The 27,310-nt window shown below is 39.6% G+C and overlaps 2 protein-coding genes and 1 long non-coding RNA gene across 3 annotated transcripts in view; 2 read left to right on the top strand and 1 right to left on the bottom strand.

The window, feature by feature from the left end:
* Positions 1–925: 925 nt before the first annotated feature.
* On the bottom strand, positions 926–4,644 carry fitm2 (fat storage inducing transmembrane protein 2). The gene is made up of 2 exons (XM_023956921.1): positions 4,400–4,644; positions 926–2,118 (listed from the first exon to the last, which is right to left on the bottom strand). Exons 1-2 carry the CDS (start codon positions 4,570–4,572, stop codon positions 1,509–1,511), a joined length of 783 nt encoding a protein of 260 aa, XP_023812689.1. The 5' UTR covers positions 4,573–4,644; the 3' UTR covers positions 926–1,508.
* Positions 4,645–10,006: 5,362 nt separating this feature from the next.
* LOC144993897 (uncharacterized) lies at positions 10,007–12,423 on the top strand. The gene is made up of 4 exons (XR_013657181.1): positions 10,007–10,139; positions 10,217–10,318; positions 11,589–11,684; positions 12,322–12,423. It is a non-coding gene; the product is annotated as an uncharacterized LOC144993897 (long non-coding RNA).
* A 3,883-nt stretch (positions 12,424–16,306) lies between these two features.
* Positions 16,307–27,310, top strand: part of hnf4a (hepatocyte nuclear factor 4, alpha) — a 35,447-nt gene continuing 24,443 nt past the window's right edge. The window contains exon 1 of the mRNA XM_023956917.2: positions 16,307–16,495. Coding sequence (XP_023812685.1) covers positions 16,387–16,495 — 109 coding nt within the window. The 5' untranslated portion in view covers positions 16,307–16,386. The remainder of the gene's footprint in view (positions 16,496–27,310) is intronic.

Genomic DNA, 27,310 nt, shown 5'->3' on the forward strand with positions numbered 1-27,310 from the left:
TGGTCTTTTATAGTGTCAACAAAACAACCTGTGTGACATTTCTGTGACTCCAAATCACTTGGATTCAGCTTAAAAACCAGAATATTCATGGATTTATTTGAAGCAACTTCTTTCTTAACTCCTCAGTTTACATTTGATCTGGTTTCAGACTTTAATGGTTAAGAAACAAGTAAAGCTGCAGAAACTAAAACTATCTTTAGTTCCCAAACTGGAAAAACAGAAACTTTTCTACAGAGTAGAGAAGTTAAAATCTGCAGGCTCATCGCTTCTTCAGCCCAACGCTGTTCACTGTTCCGTCTCTGAAATCATAAATCTTGCCGGACTTCTTTAATTATTCAACGGCTAAAATAAATTAGGCTCTAAAAATATAATATATACTCCTTACAATCTGTTGAGTCTTGATAAAAACCAGCAGCTGCTGAAACTTCATTGCAGCAGTTGAAGATTCTTTCTGAAGGTAATTTTTATTTTATCTTAAACAATAAGATTTACACATAAGTGCAAAAATAACCTCCACACGTAGATGTAAAGACAGTCATGTGTTCCCTCCCATGCGTATAAAAACAGCTTTTACCCCTAAAAGCTTTCTAAGGCAGCAAGCTGTTGATCTGAACAGGGCAGATCAACACGGGGCGGCCGTGGTGCAGCGGTAGGGCGGTCGTCCCATGATCATAAGATTGCAGGTTCGATTCCCGCCTTGCACGCCCATGAGTCGAAGTGTCCTTGGGCAAGACACTGAACCCCACCTTGCCTCTGGTGGTAGGCGGGCGCCTGTGTTTGGCAGCGGAGCCGCCATCAGTGTGTGAATGTGTGAGTGAATGTGTGTGTGACTGGGTGAATGGGTCTGTGACTGTAAAGCGCTTTGTCCTTGTAGGAAGAAAGGCGCTATATAAGTATACGCCATTTACCAACAGCTGAGGTTTCATTTTTCTTTTTTTCAACAGGTTTTGTTTTGAATCCACAAACACTTCTGGTAATGTTTCTGTAAATAAATAAGCAGATATGGACAAAGGTAGTAAAAGTAGCAAGAATGTGACAAATAAGGCCAAGAGGAAAGCTACTAATTCAAGTTAAACGGCTGTTTTAATGCTGTAAGCTTAATAGAACTGAGTATCAGTGTCATGAAGGGCTAAACTGTGACTTGCGTGTTCTATTAATCACAACACGGTTCCATCATTTAAAACAAAAACTCATCTAATTTTTGGAAACTATCAGGAAACTCTTCAGTCCAATCAGGCCCCGCCCCCATCAGCTGCTTTAGAACGGACCGAACTTTCCAACAGATTCGTCTTGGCGGTGCGCCTTCAGACTGTGGGGGGGTCTGGCTTTTATTACAGGAAGTCGTTCTGGGAGGACAGCTGCCTGTCCCTCAGGAACAAACAGGAGAGGTAAACCTGAAATAGCTTCTAGCATCCCGGCAGGCGCTGGACCCCGATGTGCCGTGGTTAGTGTTGTTGTTTGGACTGTGAGGTTAGCAGCTGTCCGTGGAGGTTAGTGTGGATTTGGCCTCAGGGGTGTGGTTTCCGTTCCTTTGACTGGAGCTGGGGGGGCAGACCGGGCGAGCACGGCGTCAAATACCAAACCCGGTAAGTCAGAAACCACCCCAGCAGCCCGCATATGGTCCCTAGCAACTTGTGTGAGGTGTCATGGAAGTAAACAGAGGTGCAAGCAAACATCCACACCCACATGACCACGATCAGGTTCAAGGCCACATACAGCAGAGCCAGGACCGTCCCGGGGAGTGCAGACAGACGAGCTGTCCTCACCAGGGCCATGGGAGCCGTCTCCTCCATGATGAGGAGCGTGGAGTAGGCCAGGATAAAAGAGTGTCCTGAAATGTCGTACCCGTGCCAGTGGAAGCCCGCCCGCCTGCAGCTGGCCTTGGACGTGAAGCTCTTCTTCAAAAGGCTGGAGGCGCCGCTTTCAAAACACGAGCCAGTCGCGTCCTCGATGTAGAAGAAAGACTCGGTGCAGACATACCACACAGCCGTCGCCACCGCCAGGGAGAGCAGCCGCCTGCCCAGGATGGAAACGCTTCTGCTGACGGAGGCGTTGGAGAGGAGGAGGAAGGGGGTCAGGAGCAGCAGCGTCCAGCCCCAGGAGATTTTGACAAAATACCTGCAGGAGCAACGAGGCGTTGACATGAACACTCACTGTTAACATTCATCACGCGTGCATTTACATATCAGCACGTCTGCCATCATCTCATCTGTTAACACTGGGGTGTGTGGGTTCACCCCCCCCCCCCCCCCCTCACCTTCTCAATACACTGTCTATCAGCCGATACACAACAGATTCAGCTCTGTGGAGATACGATGCAGTCCAGTTCTTCTACACAAATAGATACAATCTAGATATTAAAACTTTAAATGAAAATGTTTTTTTTTAACAGAGAAACTATTTTTTTCTAACTGGCACTTTTCATTTTAAGCAACAAAAACAAAACATCTGACATAAGAGCTTCAAACATTAAAGCCTGACATTTGGGGTCTTTAAAACTGTTTGGTATTTTGTGGTTAATAAAGTGTCTCATTGATTGATTCAGGTATGAAGGGCTGTGAAAAGGGTTATCATATGTTGATTAGTGAACAGAACACACATCCTTCACTTTGGTTCACCTTCACCCAACTTGTGATTGGATGTCTTTTTGTTTGCATCACACGTTCATAACAAGGCAAAGACGGTAGAGTCACAACATGAAGTGACGCTGACAAATTTCACCAGAAATCGATTTATTTTTGATTTGATACTTCTTTACCAACAAAGGTTGGTTCGTATTTGTAATTTTTAACCGAAACTGCTGTTACTCTCAGTGTGGAATGTCAATTTTTTATGTGTCTGTATCCTTTAGATCCCTAGTTAACAGAAAATATGACATTAATGGATCAGAAACAGGGTTCTGAATGCACACAGCTTTACTTTAAAATAAAAGCGGCCTGTAACCGTGGGGAAGTGAATTCATGAATTACCAATAAATACCTGATAACAAATTTGCATCTGACACAAGAAACTCGCAACTTCTTGTTTTACATCACAACTTTGACATTTTTTTTCCAGCTCGGAAATGTTGAAAAGTCTTTAGAAAAACACAAGATGGAGCGATTACAACTGAATCCATGAAATGTCGTGCAATTCCAATGCTTCGTATTCAGGAAACAGTCGCAGTGTTGTAATGAGTTCACGTGAAAGACATAAATAAACTGACATTTAACGTGAGAGAAATGAGTTCAGCCTTTAAGAACCTTAAGAAAAGGAACCACGACTTAAAACCTGAGCTTGCAGCAGAAAAAAACAAAGAGGCTCGTTTTTCCAGTAGGACTCACTGAACTGAAGGTGTGCAGAATGCAGCTTGATCCTGATTGGAGGAATTCAAAATGATGCACATTTTCCTGAAAGATCTTGTCAACAAACTGACGATCTGCAACTACCTTTTCTTTCCGTTTCTGAATATATATGTATAAATAATATATTATATATAAACAATATATATAAATAATATCCAGACTCAAAAACAACAATAAAATAGTATCAGTTTAATTGTGGCAATTAAGTTAAATATACACTTTGAAAATGCATGTAGAAGCTAAAAAGGTAATTACAGGTCTTTTATTTCTTTTTTTCCCTTCTAAATGTTATTTCTCACACTAGAATTTAGATTTAAACTGAGAAAAGTGGAAATTTATCTGAATTCTGAAACAATACTGCTAGAATGTCTGTAAGTCAAGGGTTCTTAACAAACAACAGTGAACGAAGGTGCTAGACTAATAAGGATATAAACATTTAAAAAAAGAAAACAGAGAGATTTGGGCATTGTGTGTTTTTGTCATAGCTCAGATTTCTGTCAAAATGTTCAGTTAAAATTTTGTTTTGCCTAATTAGCCTAAAGAGATTTCTCTTTAGATTTATCTGTGTATCTGTGGTATCATGGGTCAATATTAACAGAACTACATATTTGTAATCGAAATAAATAAAACAAAATACTAGCATAAGACCTAGAGAAGAAAATTTCAGATTTTTCTAGACAAAGGCGATTTTCATTTTATTTTGAAAAGATGATGCTGACATGCGCACAAACACCGACTTCCGCTGTCTAGTCAACCGTTACTGTTTACTGTTGAATTTCCTGCGCGTAAATATATTAAATAACTGGTTAATAATGGTGCAATAACATTCTCTGAGAGTTGTTTCTGCTGCTTCTCAACAGCAGGTGCCGCCATTTGAAAATAGACTAGAGAAAAGAAAAATCACAGACCGGCTTTTCTACACTGTGTTGATAAACCGTTAGGAGAAACAATAATGAAAGTTTTCTCGATTTTCTATTTTTTTATTTAACTTAAACTAAAGCTGTGAAAAGTTGACGTTCGGGGTGCCGTCGGTTAAGTCAAGATGCTGTACTTACACATTAAAAATGTTTTTGCTGCTGCTGAAATACGTCTGAGGAACAAGCTCCAGGTCTTTCAGGACTGAGCCCACGATTGAGATGAGTAAAAACAACCAGGGGACGCTGCGGCGGACCTTCGGCTTCACCCAAACAGAGACCAACCTGTCCACAATGACACCTAACGCCGCCATGATGCCCGCATTGGCATACGTGGGCGGTGACTTCACTGACGTCACAGGACAGCCACCACGTTTTTTTCCTTGAGGATAAAAGAGGAAACTATCGCCACCTGCTGTTCTGGAGGATCATTTACAAGTCAAGTGTTTTTTTTCTTCGTACTTCTAAGAAAATTAAAGGTACAAATAAAGCAATACAAACAAATCATATTTTCCCTTAAATATTCACTTTTATTTTAAACAATTTAACAAACGTTTATTTAAACTTTACAAACATATTACACATTTATACAGTACATACCAAAAGTTTGGACCCCTTCTCATTCAAAGAGTTTTCTTTATTTTCGAGAATATGAAAATTGTAGAGTCACACTGAAGACATCAAAACAGTGAATTAACAAATGTGGAACTATATACATAACAAAAAAGTGTGAAACAACAGAAAAATGTCATATTTTAGGTTCTTCATAGTAGCCACCTTTTACTTGGATGACTGCTTTGCACACTCTTGGTATTCTTGATGAGCTTCAAGAGGTAGTCACCTGAAATGTTTTTCACTTCACAGGTGTGCCCTGTCAGGTTTAATAAGTGTGATTTCTTGCCTTATAAATGAGATGGGACCATCAGTTGTGTTGTGCAGAAGTCAGGTGGATACACAGCACAAAGTCCTACTGAATAGACTATTAGACTTTGTATTATGGCAAGAAAAAAGCAGCCAAGTACAGAAATAGGAGTGCCCATCATTACTTTAAGAAATGAAGGCCAGTCAGTCGGAAAAATTGGGAAAACTTTGAAAGTGTCCTCAAGTGCAGTCACAAAGACCATCAAGCGCCACCAAGAAACTGGCTCACATGTGGACCACCCCAGGAAAGGAAGACCCAGAGTCACCTCTGCTGCGGAGGATAAGTTCATCTGAGTCACTAACCTCAGAAATGGCAGGTTAACAGCAGCTCAGATTAGAGAGCAGGTCAACGGCACACAGAGTTCTAGCAGCAGACACATCTCTACAACAACTGTTAAAAGGAGACTGTGAATCAGGCCTTCATGGTAGAATATCTGCTAGGAAACCACTGCTAAAGAAAGGCAACAAGCAGAAGAGACTTGTTTGGGCTAAAGAACACAAGGAATGGACATTAGACGGAAGTGGAAGTCTGTGCTTTGGTCTGATGAGTCTAAATTTGAGATTTTTGGTTCCAACCACTGTGTCTTTGTGCGACGCAGAAAAGGTGAACGAATAGACTCTACATGCCTGGTTCCCACCGTGAAGCATGGAGGAGGAGATGTGATGGTGTGGGGGTGCTTTGCTGGTGACACTGTTGGGGATTCATTCAAAATGTGTTATATTAGATATTAGATATAACACATTGTAAATTGAAATAGCTGAGAAATTGTGTTTTATAGAAAGAAAATTACTAAACACAAAATTACTATAGACATGATAGACTCACTAGACTGACTCTGAAAGACTGAGAATGTGTGTGAATTGTGAGTGCAGCTCCTTAGTCAGATCAAAGCCAGACCTTTTCTTTGTGTTGCAGTTCTTCATTTTTGTTTAGGGTTTTACATACAATAACAGACATGAGAGCGTCAAAGAATTGACAGGGGTTGTCAGGATCCGAGTTCTCTCCCAGTTAAAGCCAACCACCTGCCTTTTAGACCCAATCCCCACATCGTTGTTGAAAACATTTTATGACTTTTTTGAGTCTGAGCTTTAAAATATAGTAAATTGCTCTCTTCAGACGGGTGTCTTCCCTGCTGCCTTTAAAACGGCAGTGGTGAGGCCTCTTCTGAAGAAGAGTAATTTAGATCCAAACAACTATAACAATTATCGTCCAGTATCCAACTTACCATTTTTAAGTAAAATGATTGAATCAAACTGTCTTAATCCAATTTAATGAATTTTTAAATAGAAATAACATTCTTGAAAAATATCAGTCTGGTTTTAGGACAAACCACACCACAGAGACGGCCCTTGTCAAAATAGTAAATGACGTTAGACGCAACCTAGACTCAGAAACTTTCAGTCCTGGTACTACTGGATCTGACTGCTGCATTTGACACAGTAGATCACAGTATTTTACTCAACAGGCTGAGAGGTTTGGGCATCTCTGTAGCGTTATGAAGTGGTTTTATTCCTATCTCACAGATCAAATATTTTATGTAAGTCTGGATACATGCTCCTCAAATATTTTTGAAATCAATTGTGGGGTCCCCCAAGGTTCAATTTTAGGCCCAATACTTTTTAATCTATACATGCTGCCACTTGGGGACGTCTCATCAGTAGGCATGGCGTTTGTTTTCACAGCTACGCTGATGACACTCAACTTTACATCGCTTTGTCTCCTAATGACGAAGAGTCGGTCAAAAACTCCTAAAATGTATTTTAGAAATTAAGTCATGGATGGCCAAGAACTTCTTACAGCTCAACCAGGACAAAACAGAGGTTTTAGTGATCGGCTCTGAAGAGAGAGATAGTTTTGTCTAAATTTAAAAAAAATTACAAAACTTCTCAGTGTGTGGGCGTTATTTTTGACTCTGAGATTAATTTCATACCACAAATTAAAAATATAACAAAAACAGTATTTCATAATCTTAAAAACATTGCCAGAGTCCGCCCATTTCTCTCTCTTGCCAGCACAGAGGTGCCAATGCATGCTTTTATTACCAGCAGACTATAGATAGATAGATAGATAGATAGATAGATAGATAGATAGATAGATAGATAGATAGATAGATAGATAGATAGATAGATAGATAGATAGATAGATAGATAGATAGATAGATAGATAGATAGATAGATAGATAGATAGATAGATAGATAGATAGATAGATAGATAGATAGATAGATAGATAGACGGATGGATGGGTGGATGGATTAAGTGTCCACTGGGGAAAGCTGTTTTCATAGTAAAACATTTCTTCATAAGCTATGGAATTATGGTATTCATGCATATGCCTTTAGTTTGTTTTATTTTTGATAAAACAATGCATGTCGTATGTCTCGACCATTCAGAAAGCAACAAGAAATTACATTTGAGCTGAACACTTTCCCATTTCCACGTTGATTATTACCGACATCTGTTCCTTGTCAGATGCAATTAAATGGATGGAAATAAAATGCCCCATCACAATGCGTAATGACGCACAAAGGTTGATCTTGCGCTCTTAGAAGATGTGGCAAATGGAAGAATTCGGAGTGAACGCATCTTTAGACAGCAAGAAGACTTGCTGGCAAACGAGGACGACTGGCTTATGAGCCGGTTCCGACTTCCTCGAGCCGTCCTGTTGGACCTCTGCGGGCTTTTGGGCCTGGCGTTACAGAGGAGCACTCGGAGGAACCACGCCGTGCCAGTCCCACTTCAACTCCTAACAACAGTATAAGATTCCTGGCGACTGGCAATTTTCAGAGGGAATTGGCTGACAGGTCAGGAATATCTCAGCCGACCCTTAGCCGGGTAATGCCAGACGTGTTAAAAGACATAATAGCTTCGTCCCATGATTCGGATGGAGCGCTAGACGTTTTTTTGCCTCGACTTTGATGTCCGACCATTTCTTTTTTATTTCGGCCACGGTCCGAGGTTGTGAGGCTACAGCATTTACGGCGTCTGCCACCGTTTGCCGCTCACGTGCCTTTTTGGCATTAGTAATGCCCACACTGTGCCCTCCAAACAACACTTTTCTCCTCTTTTTCACCTCGCCAACGATAACTTCTACTTCACATTGAGTGAAGATACGTTTTTTTGATTTCCTCTCTGTGCTTCCCATGATTTCGCAATCAATGAATATTATCTTGTGGGCGTTTCACGAACTATTTATGGGCAACTATGGGCGTGTCATGAAGCCGCAAAAGCTGCGCTGCATTTAGAATTGGTTGTGATTTATTAAGGGAAAAATCCGTAGGATGTGCGTGCGCACGGTTTTATAAATCCGAATATTTCTGTGCGTACACACGTCCTATGTTTCATCCGTACGCCACTTCTGACGCAAATTTAATAAATGAGGCCCCCCCCAGTTCATGCTTGATAATATCTTTTTCAAGACACAATCTAAAATGATAAAAAAAACTAATTAAGGTACTGCTCTTCTGTAAAAAAAAGTGTGATCATTTTCTCAGTTGAATAATTTTTATATAGTTTCATCAGGTTTTTAAAAAGAAACAGCAGAGAAAAAAAACAAGTTATTGTAATCTTCATTGATTTTCACCGAATTGGATTCCCAGATCTGAAGAGTTTTCAATATTTCCAAGTATTTGGAGCTTATAGATTCTTTACCTCTATGAGTAATGATGATACATCCACTGGATAAAATAATCATCAAATTGTAGGTAAAACCATTAAATTAAACCAAAAATGATTGAAGTTCCTGTATGCAACTCACCTGTGTCCTGTTAGTTTACTGCAGCAACTGATTGATGCCTGTCAAAACTGGAAAGGATTTAAACATTAGTCTCACTCCAATCATCCTTTAATCTATTGTTAAAGTGTTCCCAACTATGATTAAGCCGTTTTAGGCAAAATCGAAAAAAATCTGAGTCGTTTTTTAGGGCATAGTTTCTGCGGAGCGGCAGGAATAAATTCGTCTCTGAGTTGTGGGCGGGACTGTTGGCTTGAAGTAGCCCCACTGCTTCCTGTCACTCATTGCTGAGCTAAATCTAACAGTAACTGTGCAACAACAATGGAGCAATCCAGTTGTTCCAGTTTTGAGTCAGATTCCAGCTCAGACGAGGAAAACAAAGACGTACATGAATCAAGTCGTCTACAAGAAGATGCATCAGAATGGAGCAGAGCAGAGAGCTTGTGGCCCGCCCAGTGTTTTTTTTTTTTTTTTACATCACAAACACAATCTTTTTCAAACATCATTTGTTTGTCTGCCCCTGATACTTAAGAATTTGATTAAAGAAATACTCAGAAATGCAATTTCAAGCTTAATTTTCTTTATATATGTCTTCCATCATTAGAATTTTGCTGTAAAAGACTCCTCCGCAACTTTTTTTTTTTTTACATGACATGCTCATGTTTTTGTACAGAGAAACTCAGAACAGGTTGTTCCAGACATCATGTTATTTTTGGTTTGAAGGAGTGTCAGCTGACTTGAGAGTCTCGGAGGTCTAACACATTTATCACATCCCAACACAAGAGTCCTCACCTTTCCCCAAAGATGAAAACTGAACCCCGCAGCGCTTCCACTAAATATTTATGTTTTTTATGTCAGCAGTCCCCAACCTTTAAAACGCCATGAACCGGTATGACTTCACACAGAGATTTACACGGCTCTGTCTTTACAATGAGGGTGGGCTTCACTATGTGTGGATCAGAGACGTGACAAGTAGGATCCTGGACTTTTCTTTTGACGCGCATCACTTTGTACATCTCACAGGTCTGATCATTCCTCTGCCCTTCCCACACTCATGGTGCAAAAAAGCAGTAATTGTAGCTTTCTTGTTTTTGGAAGTTGAAGGCTCCTCCTCTGTCTCCTGGCTGGGTGCTTTCCGGCATTCCCTTGGCTTCAAGGTGCCTCTGTGATATCGGCCCGAGAAAGGCGGTGAAATATCTGAGCCAAAACTTGTCAATAACTTCAGGAAGGTATTTTTAGAAAAACATAAATGCGTATATGTAGTCTCTCTGCTGATGACTGGTTCTGTGTATGGTGGCTGTGACAGGTACAAGTCTATCGTTGACCTCTGTGGTCCTAGCACACTGAGAGGCATCCATGAACTTACCCAGACAGATGCAGTGGATCTGTGTATTCTCACTACACTCAGGTACGGCATGTTTAGTCTTTTGACTGTTGATGTTTTACTGTTCATTTCCAAAATGATTGAGCACTTTGTAAGGTCAATATTTTTATTTTAACAAAATATTATAGGTAAAGGTATTAAAACAACAAACAAGCAGTCATTAAAAACAGGGGATTTAATAATCATTACTTTAGAAGTATTTTATTTAAAACGGGCAAAAAGGCAAAAGTTGGTGGGTTAAGGAGGGTTTAATCACAGCTTAAGTTTGTGTTTGTTTTTTCCCCATCAGTCAAACAAGGACACATTTGACAGTTATCTATCCAATTTTAAACTCTGGTTTACAATTTGTCTGCAGTTGGTGATTCTGTGTAACAGCTGTTTGTTCTGCCTTGTTTGGGGATTTTTTGTGTTTGATTTTTTCACGTTTTGGTTTACTTGTTTTTTTCAAATTTATGCTTTGTTTGGTTTTTAATTTTGGTGTTTTAAGACAAGTCTCGTGCAAATGGGACTTTGAAATCATGCACCATGTTGTCTAATGGTTATTTAGGCCACATAGCTACTTTTTTCTTTGTACAATTCTTTTAATGAATATTATTTTATTTTTTATTCTTAAACCTTTATGGAACATCAAAGAGATGTCTTTCTAGCCCTGTTCTGTTTACAGTATTTCCTTTCTAAGAAACAGAGCAGAAAAAGTCTTCATAAACATGACTGTTTGCCTGCATGTTGTGTCTGATAACTTTCTGTAATTAACAGGCACTGATGTAAGACCTGGTATGTAGAGATGCAGCTATTCACTTTCCATGTGGTTCAGTTCAAACCTTGATATGTGTATTACAAAACAACAACAACAAATTATTTGCTAATAAGCAAATAAAAATGAAAACAAACAAACAACGGATTTCAATTGGCCTATACAAAACCTGGTATAATGTAATAAAACAATGAATAATCAATCCTTCTCACATAAGTATTTGACACTTTCAATGTAAAAATACTGGTTTGCACTATAGATGCAGTGATTCATTTCCCCCATGATTCAGTAACATATGGTTCAGCTTTAAACCCAGAATTGTTGCATCCAGTATGTAGTGCAGTAATAATATCTGGGCCTGAGGTTTTGGCATAGCAGGCTGAGCAGACACAGAACGTTAGTGTTAGAGTGTTAAAGTGTCTGCTGCAGGACCCCTTTTGTGGCCGATGGAAGTTCTTTATGACTCCTAAATAAATTAAGCAGTCCTGTAATGATCACTTTGCGGCTGCTGGATAACAGCGATTGTTTCTGCTTTCTCAGATGGACCAGGCGGGCAGCAGCAGTGTGGGATGTGCTGCCAGGAAATGCTCCAACATGCATATCTTTGGAAAAACCTGGAGGGAAGCAACACTGCTGGTTTGCAACTAGTCCACTAAGTAACACAAGTTTTTGACCAAACATTTTTAAAAACAATTGATTGCTATTGCTGTCAAGTGTCGTTTTAGAAGATCGATTTAATCACATCGTACAAAAGCAGCACTGCTCTGTGCAAATGGAGAGACTGGGTTGAAAAATTTTATTCTACCTGCTAATCCAAAACACACATGCCAATAATGTATACCTTTAAGCTTTAATAAAGTAAAATTGCATGATTTAACTGCCTGCTCTTCCCCTGCACACAGTTGTCTGAAGTCAAAATAAACCAGTAAAATTTTAAAAAAGGGGCATTCCACAATACGAATGTTTATTTTTGGTGTAAAATCAGATTTTGTAACATATGATTCAATTGGGAATTGCTCCCTTTGGACTCCAGCTTCTGGTGGTTTTCTGAGGAACTCCAAGACTTGGTTTTCCCATATTGGCTTTAGATTTGGACACAGAAGTTGGGGGATTGCCCCACGCACAGTTAGTAGCCAGGTCAGGAACTATTTCAATTACCGATGGTTTGGCATGAACTGGATATGTTCCTTATTACAAACTTTTATTTTTATGCATACATTAAAGACACATTTAAAAAAAAAATCCATCTATCGATTTTTTTCTGCTTTTCCAGGACCGGATCACGGGAGCAACAGACATCCGGTCTAGTTGCCCGAAACACCTCAGCTGGCTCCTCTCGATGTGGAGGAGCAGCCTTTTTTCTCCGAGCTCTCTGTGAGTGACCGAGCTTGTTGTTTCGAGTTTTACTTTTGGTCCACCTCTGCTCTCATTGTTTCAACCTGTGTGCTGTTTCTGCTGTTTCGAGTTTCTTAGTTTGGCTTTTCCTGCATTGCAGTGGTTTTTGGATTTTAGTTTGTTTAAGTAATTGAAGTCCTTGTTCACCTTGAACTCCTGCCTCCTCCTCTCTGCACCTGGGTGCTTCCCTCATTCCCCCATGTAACAACTGTAGATACTGAAAGCACTACAAAATGGCGAACGCACTAGATAGTCCACTATGTAGTGAGAAGGGAAGGATTTCAGACAAAACCACTGTCATTTTGATTCATTGGTATGGCAAAATGCAAGCTTGGTAGGAAGCCAAAAAAGCGGAAGAGCTTGACTGAAACATTGTAAATAATGCAAACCATACAAATTTTAAAATCTAATAAGCAGAAAAGCACATTTCCCTTTAAAGCCTTCAGGAGATATTTTACAGTTTGTTTGCTTGATTTTGTCTGAGTCATTGAAATTTATGACCAAAGAACACAAATCAAATCAAATCAAATCAACCTTTTTAGCACTTTTCATAAAAAAAGGCATAACACAAAGTGCTTTACATTAAAACAAAACAAAATAAATAATAAAAAAAACAAGCACAAAAATTAAAATAGAGCCCCCTCCCCAGACCAACACGCAACCCCCCATCCCTTTGACACCTCCCACCCCCTAACTGATTGGGATAAACAATGAAAAATAGTTAGTATAGTATTAAACAAACTTCAAACTCCAAAGATTTTTAATGAAGATCTATACATTTGCTTTTTGGTGGAAATATCTCAGTTAAGATCTCAGTAATTACCACAAAAACAGAATTATATTGACTCACTTTAATCACAGTGTTGACAGTTCTCTAACAAATTGACATTCTTGGAGTGTATTTATAACACGTGCAGCCGCCATGATCAGTCTCTTGTTTTGTTGCTTTGGTCTCTCCTTTTCTTCACTCATTGTACTTTTTGCAAGTGAAGTAAAACTTGTAAACAGAAGCAAGTGTGTGATGATCACTGCACCTACTGGTCAGAAGTCTCAGTGGCAGAGTAATGACATTTTTGAAAATAATCCTGAAATTGTTTGTAACATTGCAACATGACATGATGCAGCCTCTTCTTTAGGACTGATGGTTTCTGTTATGTTCACGGGAAAAACAGCATCTTATGAAGTTCATCAAACCATGGGAATTTGTCTCTTAAGCTTCCCTGAACTTCCTTTTTTGCTTAATGCATTTCATACTAAACACTTCTGTACATTTTGTTTTCCCTATTAGGTTTGTTGCCCAAATATCAAGAAGACACAATTTTTCCTTCCTGTTTGAGGTTTAACTGAGCCTCGTGGCTCTCAGAGTAATTTCCACAGCTGTTTACTCCCCTAATTCTACTGTAGCTTGGTAGATGGCAATTAACATTAGGACTTGTTCAGATTAGGACTGGTTCATATTCACACCAGGTTGATGTGAACTGTAAAGTGAAAGTGAAAATAAACAGTACCAAATCAGTTTGGAAGCAGACCTACATCACCTTTTTAGATTAGTTTTTGTGAATAAAAATTGTGTTTTGGTGTTTTTAACATGTTCTTGTGGTCTTTTTCTGATGATGGAAGACATGGAAAAAGAAGCTTAAAATTGCATTTTAATTATTTTTTATTCAAATTGTTGTGAATCAGTAGCAGACCAAAAATATTGTTTTTTGTCACGTAGGAAATACCATGGATGGGCCACAACCTCCCTGCTTCGCTCCCTTCTGATGCATCTATTTGAAGACAAATAGATCCATATACATCTTTGTTTTCCTTGTCTGAACTGAGCTGGTGTTGGGCTCAAAACTGTACGAATGGACAGCTACAATATTGCTCACCATTTTTGATGTTGGGTTCGGGTTGTGAGGGGCTGCAAGCTAGCAGGAGAGAGTGTAAACAGATGGATGATGGGAAGTCAGGGCAGGTTTACTCCACGTCAACAGTCATGCCCTTATCTCAGAAGCAAATTTCCGATGAATCCCAGCTGCTCTGCAGAAATCATGTCCTAGAAAACGGCACAGGTTTTTTGATTTTGGCTAAAAAAAAAATCATGATCACAATTAAAAGATGACTGGGAACAGTTTGATTTGATTTTTTGATTTGAAATGGTTTATTTCAAGCAATTAAGTAGAAATAATACACAAAAGCAATATAATCATCAGTTATACATTCATACAGTAACTAATCAAACTTAGGATAATTTGACATATTAATAAATATTGCTTGAAAGGGAGTGGGAGGAAGCGAATTTATATAATCCCACCCCGTTATACTGTAACCATTTTATTACATGATTTATCAATATCCGGTTCCTAGCTTTCATCAGACAGAATTAAGAATCATAAGGTATCGATAAAGCACATGACAAAGATGAATTGATATATATGCAGATTATGTTACTTATAAAAGTCATTCATATGAATAAAACATAATACTATATCAGTAAAGTAGACACAACACTGTTTCAGGAATTTTCATAGCAAAATTTCGTCAAGTATCAAAAGTTAAAAACGTGCAAAATTATGCTAAATTAGGAAAGATTTTTGAATCAATTTATCAATTTCTGTAGCAAGTGAAGTAATATCATTAAATTAAAAGATGACATGGAACAGATTGAAAATGAAAATAGCAGAAAAGAGGATTGGAGCGAGACTTTAAGAGTTTGCATGAGTGTTTTCATGGCTGTTCACCTGGTTTGTAATATTGTGGGAAACAAACTCTGAAACATTTTAGGCTGCTGTGAATACACCTTTAATTTCCAGATGGACTATTTATCTAAATTATTTTAACTAAAATTATCTAAATTACTTCATTTTATCAAACATTTAAGATTTTCTGACAATTATTTTATTTACTGATCCATTGTCTGAATTTGTGATTTAAAGAAAAACAGTTTCTCAATATAAGCACTTGAAAAATTTATAAAACATCCAATTTAACCTTGGATAGATCATTGATTATCCTTTTAAATGAATTGTTTGGGATCGTTGCAGTAAACACCTTCCTGCTGAAATATGGTTTTCTGTTTGTCTGACTGACTATTAATTAAGCCATAAATTACTGACGATGCTCAGGATCCATATAAGCAATTTACTGCTGACAAGTTATGTTTGTTCACCGCCGCTGCAGGAAATTCTCTGCCCTGCATTTCACCTCATTACATCCCACAATTTACTCTTCAGAGACTTTCTCTGCCATAAAACAGTGCACTTAGACAGCTTTTATGGTTTGAAACCTAAAAGTGTCTGTGGGCACCCAACCGCTCTTATGAGCACAAGCTGGAAACATAGAAGCACATTTAAACACTTTCTTGGTTGCTCACTTTGCAAAATGTTGTCTTATTTTAGGCCCAAAAATGTGAAATATATTTAAAGGTTGAATGCTGATGTGGCCATGCAGTTCATTCCTGCAGAAATCCCTACAATATACTAGTTTAAATTACATTGAATTAGGCTTGAACCCATGAAAGCTAAAAGAGTTTTTTCCATCATACAAAACATATTTGATGACGTCACCCATCATGTGTTTGCTGCCACCTTCAGTACATTCTCCACTCCTCATCCACGTCTCACCCTCCTGCTCTCTTTCTTCCCTCTTTATTTGGACAAACTCCTCTTCCCTCATTAGCATCCACAAAATTAGCTTTTGGTGATGATACAGAGAAATAGAAGGAAAAGCCATCATAACTTTATGTCTATTTGAGTTTCTGTCATCATGTTGCCATAGTTACAGCCGCTGTATAGATTGGTGTCCATATGAGCCTGGTTACTGTTTAACCTCCCCACCCACATTTGCCCAGATTAGGAAAATCAATAAGATAACAGCAGCAACAGCGGCCTTACCTTGCACCAACAACACCGTTCTCACACTACAGCACGCGGCGCGCAACTCCCACATTTTAGACCTGATGGTTAGGAAGTTAAAACGTGGATTTAAACACCACACTCCAGGAGAAACGGAGGACAACATGGTCAATGTGAACAAACAAGTCGGTGCAAGTGTGGAGCCGTCGCTTGGTGAGTACACCTTTGTTAAAGGATCAAGAAGCGTAGGGGTTATTTTAATGGTTATTTTAATGGTTTGTGCGGCTATAAAATGCACGCCAGAGCACTGCTGGATCACAGGCTGGGAAAACTTTTAAAGTTTGTGGCTTCTTCACACAAGAGGTGTGTCAAAGAAATGGAGGCTGCTCAGAAAGACACGGGAGCGGAGGTTGCTAATGATGGAGGTCAGAATGAGATGACATGTCAGAAGACTCTTGGTCGTGGCATCCTAAAGGGGCAAAAAAAATATTCTCCCAGAGCAGAGTAAAATAGTGAAACAATTCCATGAGGCACATCTAAAGAACAGCTGTTTTTACTTTTTCGGAATCACAAAAATATTTCACTCTGCGACTCTTGCTTGTTCTTCCGGATCTTTTCTTCTGTGCATAACGCCTCACTTAAAACAAAAGGCTTTCGGCCCTGCTCCTTTCAGTTATGGGGGTTTCCTTTTGGTCCTGTGGTCATTCACTGGATAATTTGCATGTCACTATGGGATGCGGAGTGGGATGCGGAGATGCAAATCCTGCAAGTCCAGAAACTCGGGCCAAAAATAGAGGGAAGTTAATGTTCTACTCAGACATTCTCCGCCGCTGTTTCTATGTCTCATCTTGTCTTAGCTGAGGTTTTCCCGAGCTCCTCCAGATTTTCCCTCGACAGAGTGAAATCAGTCATTCTTAATGCGCTTTCTACAACAAAGAAGATGCTTAATTTGTTTTGTGGTCACCTGTGCTGTAGGTTGAATGGTCTTCTCTGTTGCTTGGAGAATGATCACTTTTAATTTATGCACTGTGTCAATCCTGTCTCCTCTTCTCTTTCTAAAAAGACATAATTGGATAAAGAATCAGGTTCTTGGTGAGTTTTTTTCGAATACGTTCTGGGAAATGGGGTCGGGTTTTGTTTTGTTTGATATTGCAGACCATATGAGCTTCATCCTTTAAAAAGATGCTCTTGTTGTAACAGCTCTAAATTTACACCAAAAATCCAAAAGGAAGCAGGTTTTGGGTTCTTGGCACACACATTTCTGTCCTTGTCCAAAATGTATTAAAGAGTGGAAACTGAAGAAATGTAAAAAAAAGTCTTTATGATGAGGGTTGACAACAGGCTGGGGAACATGAACTCTTGAACAGGGTGGACTTTCTAAACCGACTGGCATCATTTCACATCTGCAAAAAATATTTCTGCAACTGATTTGTGAGTCTTTCTTTGGTGGTCAGGTCAGTTTTCTGTTTTGTTGGGAGGTCAGCTGGGCGTTTGGGTACCCAACACTCTTGGCAGTTAAAAAGGACCATCACTGGTAGGTGCTGAGCCTGATCCTTTGGAGACAGTGGTGGAAGAAAGAACTGAAGAGAGGTTAAAATGCATCACAGCAACAGCACTCACCCCCCAACAAAACCAGTGCTTTCAATCATTTATGACCAACAAAATGAAGCAATCATTTGTTTCTTTAAGCTCACCAGCTTAACAAAGGAATAATTTGTAGAATTTAAATACAAATGTCAGCATTCTGTGAATCTCAAAGGACCACCAGAGAGCTGGTGCTTTAATTAAAGGATGAACAAGGACTGGCCTTCTGGTGTTGCGTGATTATGTAAACTTGCAGTATCCCTGGATAGTCACAGGTGAGTTTGTTGTCATTGGTTACTCGTCCAGTGCATGATCAAAAACCATTACTAAGCGATTCAGAAACAGTTACTTAGTTAAGGTGAATTGAATATCTGGTTTGCAACTCTGCACTTTTGTTTGGCTTGGAGACTTTTGGTTTATTTTGACATTTACTTTAATTGTTCTTACTTTGGTTGCTGTAGAACGTTCTTTGAAACATGAAGAATAACTGTTACACAAATCTCCGTTAAATAAAAATGAAATGTTATTTTGCTTTGAAATCTGTCAGGGTTCTCAGTTTCCCCTTAGGCATTTTTGACCAACCAATGCTTTTTCTAAAACTTTTTAAAATGCTGCATTAGCGAGCCTGTAAACACCCTTGTGTCTCTTAGTTGAAGCACTTAAACATGCCCTAAAGAATATCACATATAAATTTTTTTTATTTAAAAACCAAAATGCTTTAAAAATAAAAGTAAAGACAGAAAAATGTATGAAAATGTTTAAAAGAGAAATATTAAACTTACCCAGTGACACTTAGGGTAAAAGTGTCACTGGGTAAAAAACTAGTTAAACTATGATCATCAGTTTTTATTCATTTCATTAGTTGTCATTAGTTATTATCATTAAGTAAAAAAAAAAAGTATTATAGTCCACAAATGTGTTGTGGATAGATTTTTTTCGCTGTAGTTGAAACACTCTAACACTTTCTGAAGTAAAAGTTTTTTCATTTATCTATTTCCTGATGAAATATGCAACAAATCAGAGTGTAGAAATTTCCCTTGATTTTCATGAAAATCCACGAAAGGATGAAGAAGAGAAGAGACAGATGCTTGCTGCTGCCATTTTCACAGACAAATGCCGCGAGAAGAGAGAGGTAAATGGGTCAGCTTACGTTAGCGCATTTTTTTCGGATAGAACACATGCAGAATGACATTAAACTAAGATAATTTTGTTATTGTCTGGGGCACCGCATGTGTCCCCTGTTATTACCTGTAAAAGAAAACTGCTGAACAACATGCAGAAAAGTGTCTCTTACAGAGTATTGGGTTATTCAGTATTAAACACATTAAGCTTTAATGATTAAATAATGAACAATTTTTTTTGGACTGAATCTTATTTTATCTCATTCATTATTCGCCCCTTTGAGTCATAGATGTTACACCGTGTGTTTATTACCATCAACCGCAGCTGGACAGTTGCACCACAACAGACAGTTGGGCTGGGGGGATTCACACCTCCTATGGAAGCGGTTCTGTAGCATAATTAAAAATAAAAGTCAAAACCAGAAATGCTTTTTCATTTTCAAAATGAAGCTGCATTTTTTGACTCAAAATTATATTGAAAAAGCAATCCTCCAAAATGCTTTTTCATTTCTATTGAAAAAAACGCTTGCTCATGTTTTTTTTAAATCCGTGCGGTCAGTGCTTTTTTCTTCGCTGCAAGGAGGACCCGAAAGACGGGTTAGCATTAGGCTAGTATGTGCTAAAAACATTAGCCGTGGAGGTACTTAAAACTCCAAACGGGCAATAAGGATCTTGGATGTAAATATGTAGAAATTACATCAGCCTTTATTTTGTTCTGGACACCACTGGAAACACAAATTCATATTATTTCTCAGATCGTAGCAGCACTTCCGCCTTCGCCGATCGGGAGCTTCAGGTCGTGCCGGTCCGAGGAAAAAAAGCTTCGGAGGGGAGGGGTTTCGACGAACCACGGTGTGTTTAAAGGGGGGACAGCAGAAGGCGGAAATGCTGCTACATAGTCCTGAGAAGCTGTGTACAATCATCACCTCTTCTCTGCCGCTAACACAAAGCTCCACTGCTCCTAGCATGTGTCTCTTAGCAGCCGGACACACGGAGATAGCACTGATGTCATTGCCCCGCCTCCACTCTGGAAATGCTAAGTCAAATTGAGATATGCGACACTATTTGCAGGGTGGATGTTAAAATGAAAATGCAATTCCCTCTTTGCATTTTCATTTTATTTCTGACATGGAATAAGAGGTTTTTAAGTATAAAATAAAAAAGCATTTTGAAGTATTGCTTTTTCATTTTGATTTTGAGTCATTTGATGCAGCTTCATTTTGAAACTTAAAAAAGCATTTCTGTTAATCCATTTTAATTGTCAAATTAGACATTTCTAAATGAATTTTGCTACACATTTACCAGAGAACTTTTTGAAAATGAAATGTCAAATACCATTTTCATTATCATTTTAATTAAGTGAGAGAATAAGCGGTGTTGAAGAAGAAAAAGAAAAAGCATTTTGGGGGATTGCTTTTTCATTTTAATTTTGAGTCAAAAAATGCAGCTTCATTTTGAAAATGAAAAAGCATTTCTGGTTTTGACTTTTATTTTTAATTATGCTACACAATCGCTTCCATACACCACAGCCACGAGCCGATTCGTCAATTCACACACGTCACCCAGAGTGTGTGAAACTAGTGCTCTGCAGCCAGCTGCTTCTAAACTGAAGCAGTTGATTATTTTAGCATCACAATGAAGAACCCCTTTAAAAAAAAAAAAAATATCCGGTCCCGGATAAGCGGAGGAAGATGGATGGATATATATATATATATATATATATATATATATATATATATATATATATATATATATATATATATATATATATATATATGTATGTATGTATATATGTATGTATGTATGTATATATATGTATGTATGTATGTATGTATGTATGTATGTATGTATGTATGTATGTATGTATGTATGTATGTATGTATGTATGTATGTATTTATTTATATACATGTATACAGACTGATGGTAATGGCGAACCAACCAGACATTGTAGTGGTGGATAAAGAACAGAGGGAAGCCGTTGTGGTGGATGTGGCAGTGCCAGGCGATAGGCCCATCAGGAAAAGGAACATGAGAAACTGGAGAAATACCAGGGACTCAGAGAAGAACTGGAGAAACATGGAAAGTGAAGGTGACAGTGGTGCCTGTGGTAATTGGAGCACTCGGGGCAGTAACCCCCAAGCTGGAGGAGTGGCTACAACAGATACCTGGAAAGACCTCAGACCTCTCAGTCCAGAAAAGCGCAGTACTAGGAACTGCTAAGATAATGATTCATTATTAAGTGGATTGATTTATCCCTGGTCTTTTTTTTTTACTAAGTTTAGTACATTAATGCATTTACATTTAACAGAGGCTTTTATCTAATTTGATTGACAGGTGACTTGAAATTGAGCGCAACACAGGGGGTTTGGTGTGAGGGGAAAAACTATTGTTAAATCTGGTTCATAAATCTTTGCCACCCAGACAGCTGCTTAACTTTGCAGAATCCCCTATAGTACTTGGAATAGATTTTTATTTACATCCCTCTTTCATTTTACATTCGATTAAAATCAAATAAATGAAGCCAGTGACTCAGTCCAGTTCTTTTATACATTCATTAGTCATCATAACTCATGTATGTCAGCACAAACACTTGTATAGCGGTGGTGATTTGACCATCTTCTTTGACCAAGCAAGCAGCCAAAACTTGGCTAAAGTTCCTATTTTGAGTTAAATGCTTCTCCAAAAACCATAAAACCATAAAATGTCCTTTTCCATTTTTTTTAAATGTTTAAAAAAAAAGAACAGTGTTGAAGACAAAAAAACTCTAGTTTATTTTCAAATGAAGGGTCTTAAACTATAATATCACTTCATTTACAAGTCAAGGTCACAGTAAATTCAACAGATATTGTGAAAAATGATCTCTTAATCGAAAGAATAAATTTAATTAAATTCTTAATTGCATTGTTTTCAACCCATTGGCTATATTTTTCAGTATATACCTAACAAATCCCAAAAAATCTTGATATTTATCCAACTCATGCACTCTTTGGCAGCAGCCAAGTCTAAGCCATCTTTTTGGCCTGGATTGGGTTTGGCTTTTTTATGTAAGTAAAGTTTTAAACCACAGTTAAGTTTACTTTACTTCTAGATACTCTTCAGCAGCATTCCAAGCATATTTATGTGTTTATTTTATTTGTGTAGAAGTGTTTTTTTTTTTTACTGTCAACCTAACGATGATGGGAAAAGGGAAGTGTGAGCTGAGTTTGCTGAGAGTTTGAGTGGCTCAGCATGCACCTGCTTGTGTCAGACAGATGGGAGTGATAGCTCACCGGCTACAGCTTGAACAAACTCCCAAGCTCTGCTGCTGCTAGAACCCCTTCATCAGTGTAAATATGACAACAGCCGCTGAGCAGACACGGCAGATATCTGTTTGCCTACCAACGGAATGGCTTGATGGTAAACCATGAGGTTTCTTAGGAAGCATTCCCAAAGTTTCAAACCCTAATGGCTAAAGGATATCTGGGTTTACCTGTTGGATTGTGGATAGTGATCAATATCTATCTTATAAGATTTCTAATTAGGCCTGCACAATAAATAGCAAATTTATCGTTATCGCGATATCAAGCTGTTCAATATGCATATCGCAAAAGAAGGCAAAAATGGCAACAAATGGTTACCTTAAATGTGCTAAATAAATCTTATGGCAGCTTGAAATATTTAATGAATTAAATAAATATATTTATGCATTTGACCAATCAGGTGGACACCTTTACATTGTTGACCAATCGGATGGATCCCTTTTATGTTAGATGTTAGTCTCCTACATGCCTATGTTATTTGGAGTTTAATATTTAACTGTTGCAATGAAGTGAACGATCCTGGGAGTATTTCGGGCAGGCAACTCGAGCAGTGCGTTTACCTGGTTGCTCCTCCCTGTGGGCGGTTCCGTCTAATCAACTCACCTGTTCAGCGTCCTACTTAAGTCTAGGGCGGTCCAATCCTCTTCTTCCATTTCCGCGATGTCTTATTATTTAAATGTCTTCCCCCCGTTCTTTTTCGGACTCGTTGGTCCCCCTTCTTCTGATGTGGGGGCGTCCGTCTTCCCGGCGTCTGCCCCTCCTTTTGCAGCTGTTCAGCAGGCAGTGTCGCAGCTCCCGGCGCGTCTTTCGAGGCCGCTGCAGTCACGTCTCCGGCGTGCATCTGCGGGGTGGGTGTCCTGCAGTGTTTGGGTTGTCAGCGGAGCTCGTTCGGGCCTTCTTGAATGCCGTGATCACCGGAACCCCTATAGTGAGCGTGCCTTGCTGTCCTCCTCCTGTGTTTTTTCTGTGTTGAGGTTTTTCAGAGGCTCTTCCTGGTTCTCTGCTCAACCCTCAAGGACCCTGGGAATTGCAGTTCTTTTTCGTGAATGTAATGATGTGCACCTGGTTCGGTTTCTGCTGTGTGGCTCTGCTTCGTCCGGGTATTGTTTCGGGGATTGTGGGGTTGTGAGGGCTGGAGGTCCTTGCCTGGACAGGTTTCTCATGCCAGCTGAATTTGTTGTTGTCATGTTTCGTCAAGTTCCTGTCTGACATTTGTGTCCTCGTGTGTCGCTTCCTGTTTTCTTTTGAAAGTTCCTCCCTTTCCTGTTCATGTCTGTTTTCCCCACAGCTGTAGTCCTAATCATCCCTGATCGTTCCCACCTGTGCTGTCCCTCCTCATATGTATTTATGGTCTGTGTCTCCCTCTGTCCTGTGCCTGATTATCATGTGTAGATGTTTACCAAACCCTATCTCAGGTTCTCAGGAATAAAAGTTTTCCAAGAACTCTGCATCTGAGTCCTCGCCATTCTGTGGTCCTTGTCAGTTGTGGCTTTTGGCGTATTTCCCTGTGGCTGTGTTATTTAGGAGCCGGATATGAATCTTGGCCATCATTCGATGCTGGCTCTGTTATTGTGGCTCTCTGTTTTGTTTCTTTTCTGTTAAAGCTGCTGTGTACATTCGATAGTTGTCTCAACTGTGGACGATCTGTGGCTCCTTTTCTCTTTTTATTTCGCTTGGTCCGGAAACAGCGATCCTCGTGTCGTCACAACCGCATGCTTGGCGTCTCGTTCTGCTCCACCCTTCCTCCCTTGGGGCCAGCTGGTGTGTGGACAGCCACCCTGCTCTGTGTTCCCCAGAGAGTCCAGCCCTAGCCTTCGGGGAACTAACATCAGCCACCCTTGTGAATGAATCAGCTTTGTACGCGGCCCCGTCTTCTCAACCTATCAGATATCTCTCTCTGGTTGGTTTAGGGGTTTCTGGCTGGTTTGTGAGGGGTATGTGATGGGCTCTTTACAGGGCCTGGTTTTCGAGTCAGCGCTAAGGGTGGTCTCTCGGAAGTATTGAGGTTTGGACTTATATTAGACATGTCGGCGCCTCGCAGTTCATCCATTCTGGGATTCAGCAGCCTAATTCCTTGTGATCCTTCTGTTTTTTTTTTGTTTGTTTTTTTTGCACTTCGGCTGACCATGCAATCTCCATGATTAATTCCTCCGGACGCAATGCATGGCTAGGGAAGGCGGATATCGCAGAAATTCTCACTGTTCTGCCTCTCCTTACCTCCTAGTGGCGTCTTCTTGGCGTTAGGTGGCGCTCAAAGTGTTATTTATCAGTTTACCTTTCGGCTGTAGTAACAGTCCTCATGTTTTCGACTACATTTGTCAGAAGCCCTGTGCCAGACTTTGTGTAATCCTATGGGCTCCCCTCTGTTTAGCATATTATTGATGATTTCTTGGTGGTCGATTTTCCTCCTTTATCCCCGGTCTTTTGCATCTCTGTGGTCGCGGCTCAGTTTCGAATCTGGGTTTCCGCTTTATCCAAGAAAGACGTATGGTCCTCCAGCCGTCTGGATTTGTTTTCTGCCATGGATCTCTGGTTCAGTGATGTTAGCCTCTCTTCCACTATGAAGTCCCTCGCATTCGTGCATCGTTTTTTCAATCTGTGGATGTGTAAAAAGAGATTTTGTCCCTGTTGGGCCACCTGAATTTTGCTATGTGCATTATTCCCCACGGTCATCCGTTCATCTTGTTTTCTCGTTATAAGTAGTTCAGTCCCAGACCTCCATGTTCCTTTTCCTGGATGTTTCTTTGTCTTGCGTTTCTGGTCTCTCCTTTTCGACGTTTGGAGTGGTGTTTCGTTCTGACTGATTCGGGTCTTCGGTCTCCCTCCACTTGTTTTCTTAGGCTGCCTCCTCCGTTGGTTTTGGGGGGAATTTATTAAGAGTGTTTAAGAATGTCCGGCCACCAGAAATTTAGGATGTATGATCAGCTTTAATGGTCCATTAACAGATCATGGTGTTCTGAGAGAATTCAGCCGTGGAGATTATTACAAAGGTTGTTTCAAGAAGTGCCGTGATAAATAGTTTAATGCGTCATCGGTTGACATGGTTTAGTGTTTAAATAACTTCACAAAACGAGCAAATTTTATCCCTGGCCGTAGAAACAATATCACTGACGCTCTCTAGCTTCAGTTCCAAGGGTTAAATTTTGTGTCCGCAAGCCAATCCTCAATCTGCCCTGCTTTCAAGCAGATGACACTCGACTACAAGCATCTCCATTTAGAGACTTGTTGTACTCCGCCTCTAAATGCATGAGGTTCAGCCCAGCTAAAATACAAAACCTACGATCCCTCATGGATCTCAAATTGTTCTTCCTTTGCAGTATCCAGACACTCCTTTGCCAATTGATATTTCAGTAGGCTGTGCTTTGTTGTCCACCTATTTGAGAACCGCTGATTTCAAGTGCAAAGCATCAAATCCAGCCCAGCTGCTGTCCATTGCTACGTGAGATGTCGACCTTCCTCATCTATGAATCTCCTTGGTCCTTGGATACCCTTCCATTGGCCTGCTCCTCAATGGCCTTCTAAAGGTGCGTCCCTCCGGAAATGACAAAAGTTACTTCTCTCTTACCATTGGTGCATATAAAATTTTGGTATTAAAATTACGTGCAGGTTCCTTCTTTCACTGTCGATTCTCTGTTGGAATCTGTGCTTCTGATGGCTTTCTATGGTGCGGTGAATACACAAATAGAACCTTCTCTTTAAACTCACTACGTGATTTTACTTTCTCAGATTTGTTCTTTAAAAGCACCTTTATTCCCTTTATCTCAAGCATTCTAAAACTAATGTGGCATAAGAGCGCCATACAACAGCCCCTTAGTCACGTGCACCCATACAGGTGCACGTGACTAAGGCTTAGGTATATGATCCTCTGTTGTGATAAATATTTTAAACCTGAAACACTAAGATCCTTATCATTACAGAAAAAAATGTGATTTTATTTGTTGTATTGATTCAAAAGGGAAATAGCATAAAAACCAAGCCCCCATTTTGTCTTCCAGGATTTGACATAAACTACTAAGAAACAAATGTTGAAGTTCCACTGAGAGCCACTGCAGGTTTCAAAAAGTCGCAATTCCCTATAAACACAAGCTTTTACTGTGTGTTTTCAAGTAAATTTGAGATGTTTTTTGTTTATTTGAAAACAGAAGGAACAATGGGTTTTGGACCTTGGAACCTCAATGGTTGGCTGGGTGGGTGTCAGCGTCCCTATAGGAATGGACGAAAGCCCTAACCCAGAGAACCAAGTCAGGGTTCAGCTGGTCTGAGGTACCTGATAGGCCAAGGCTGTTTTAGTGGGAACTCCAGTCAGCAGAACTCACCAGACTTTCACTTTCTGGTAATCCCGTCATTAGTCAGCTTTGAAGAGAATCAAAATTGACTGTGAAGAAATTGGGAATTTGCACGGGACGGATAATCTCTGACTTCAGCCATAGGTTCTAAATGCTGGGAATGAATAGATCATGACGCAATAAACACAGTAAAAAAAAATGTGTGAAGTCAAACTTCTTAACATGTTGGATTTCATTCCCTTCTGAAACCAGTTTCTAGTGGCCATTTGAGGAACCCCCCCAACCACGGCTGGATGAAGCTCGTCTGCTGGACTTCATATATGTAGTTGTAGATTTAGATAAGTTAATTCTTCTCTAAGAGTTCTGGTAAATCGCCTGTCCGTCCTGGGGGAGGGTCCCTCCTTCATGTGGGCACCCCTGAGGTTTCTTCGTTTTTTCCGGAATCCGTTTTTTTTAGGAGTTTTTCCTTACCGCGAAGGGGGGTCTAAGGGCAGGGATGCCAGTATAGCTTAGTCAGTTTGTTAGTTCATTTTAGTATTTTCCTATTGAACTCTTTGTATTCGTGATCCTTTTGAGTTCATGTTTTACTTGGAAGCCCATCGAGACGACTGTTGTTGTGATTTTGGGCTATACAAATAAAATTGAATTGAATTGAATTGAACTGCAAAATTTAGGACTTTTGCTTCAAATCTGGGAGCGGATGGCATGGTGTTGGGAGGTAGTGACACACAAAGATG

The sequence above is a fragment of the Oryzias latipes genome, chromosome 7, assembly GCF_053564925.1.
Source record: "Oryzias latipes strain Hd-rR chromosome 7, Olatipes_Hd-rR_3.1".
Lineage (NCBI taxonomy): Eukaryota > Metazoa > Chordata > Actinopteri > Beloniformes > Adrianichthyidae > Oryzias > Oryzias latipes.

What these genes read in the sequence shown, in the direction of transcription:
- fitm2 (XM_023956921.1), bottom strand. Translation starts at nt 4,572, where the DNA reads ATGGCGGCGTTAGGTGTCATTGTGGACAGGTTGGTCTCTGTTTGGGTG. An exon ending in AGCAAAAACATTTTTAATGT is followed by an intron (nt 2,119 to 4,399) that starts GTAAGTACAGCA and finishes TTGCTCCTGCAG; the next exon opens with GTATTTTGTCAAAATCTCCT.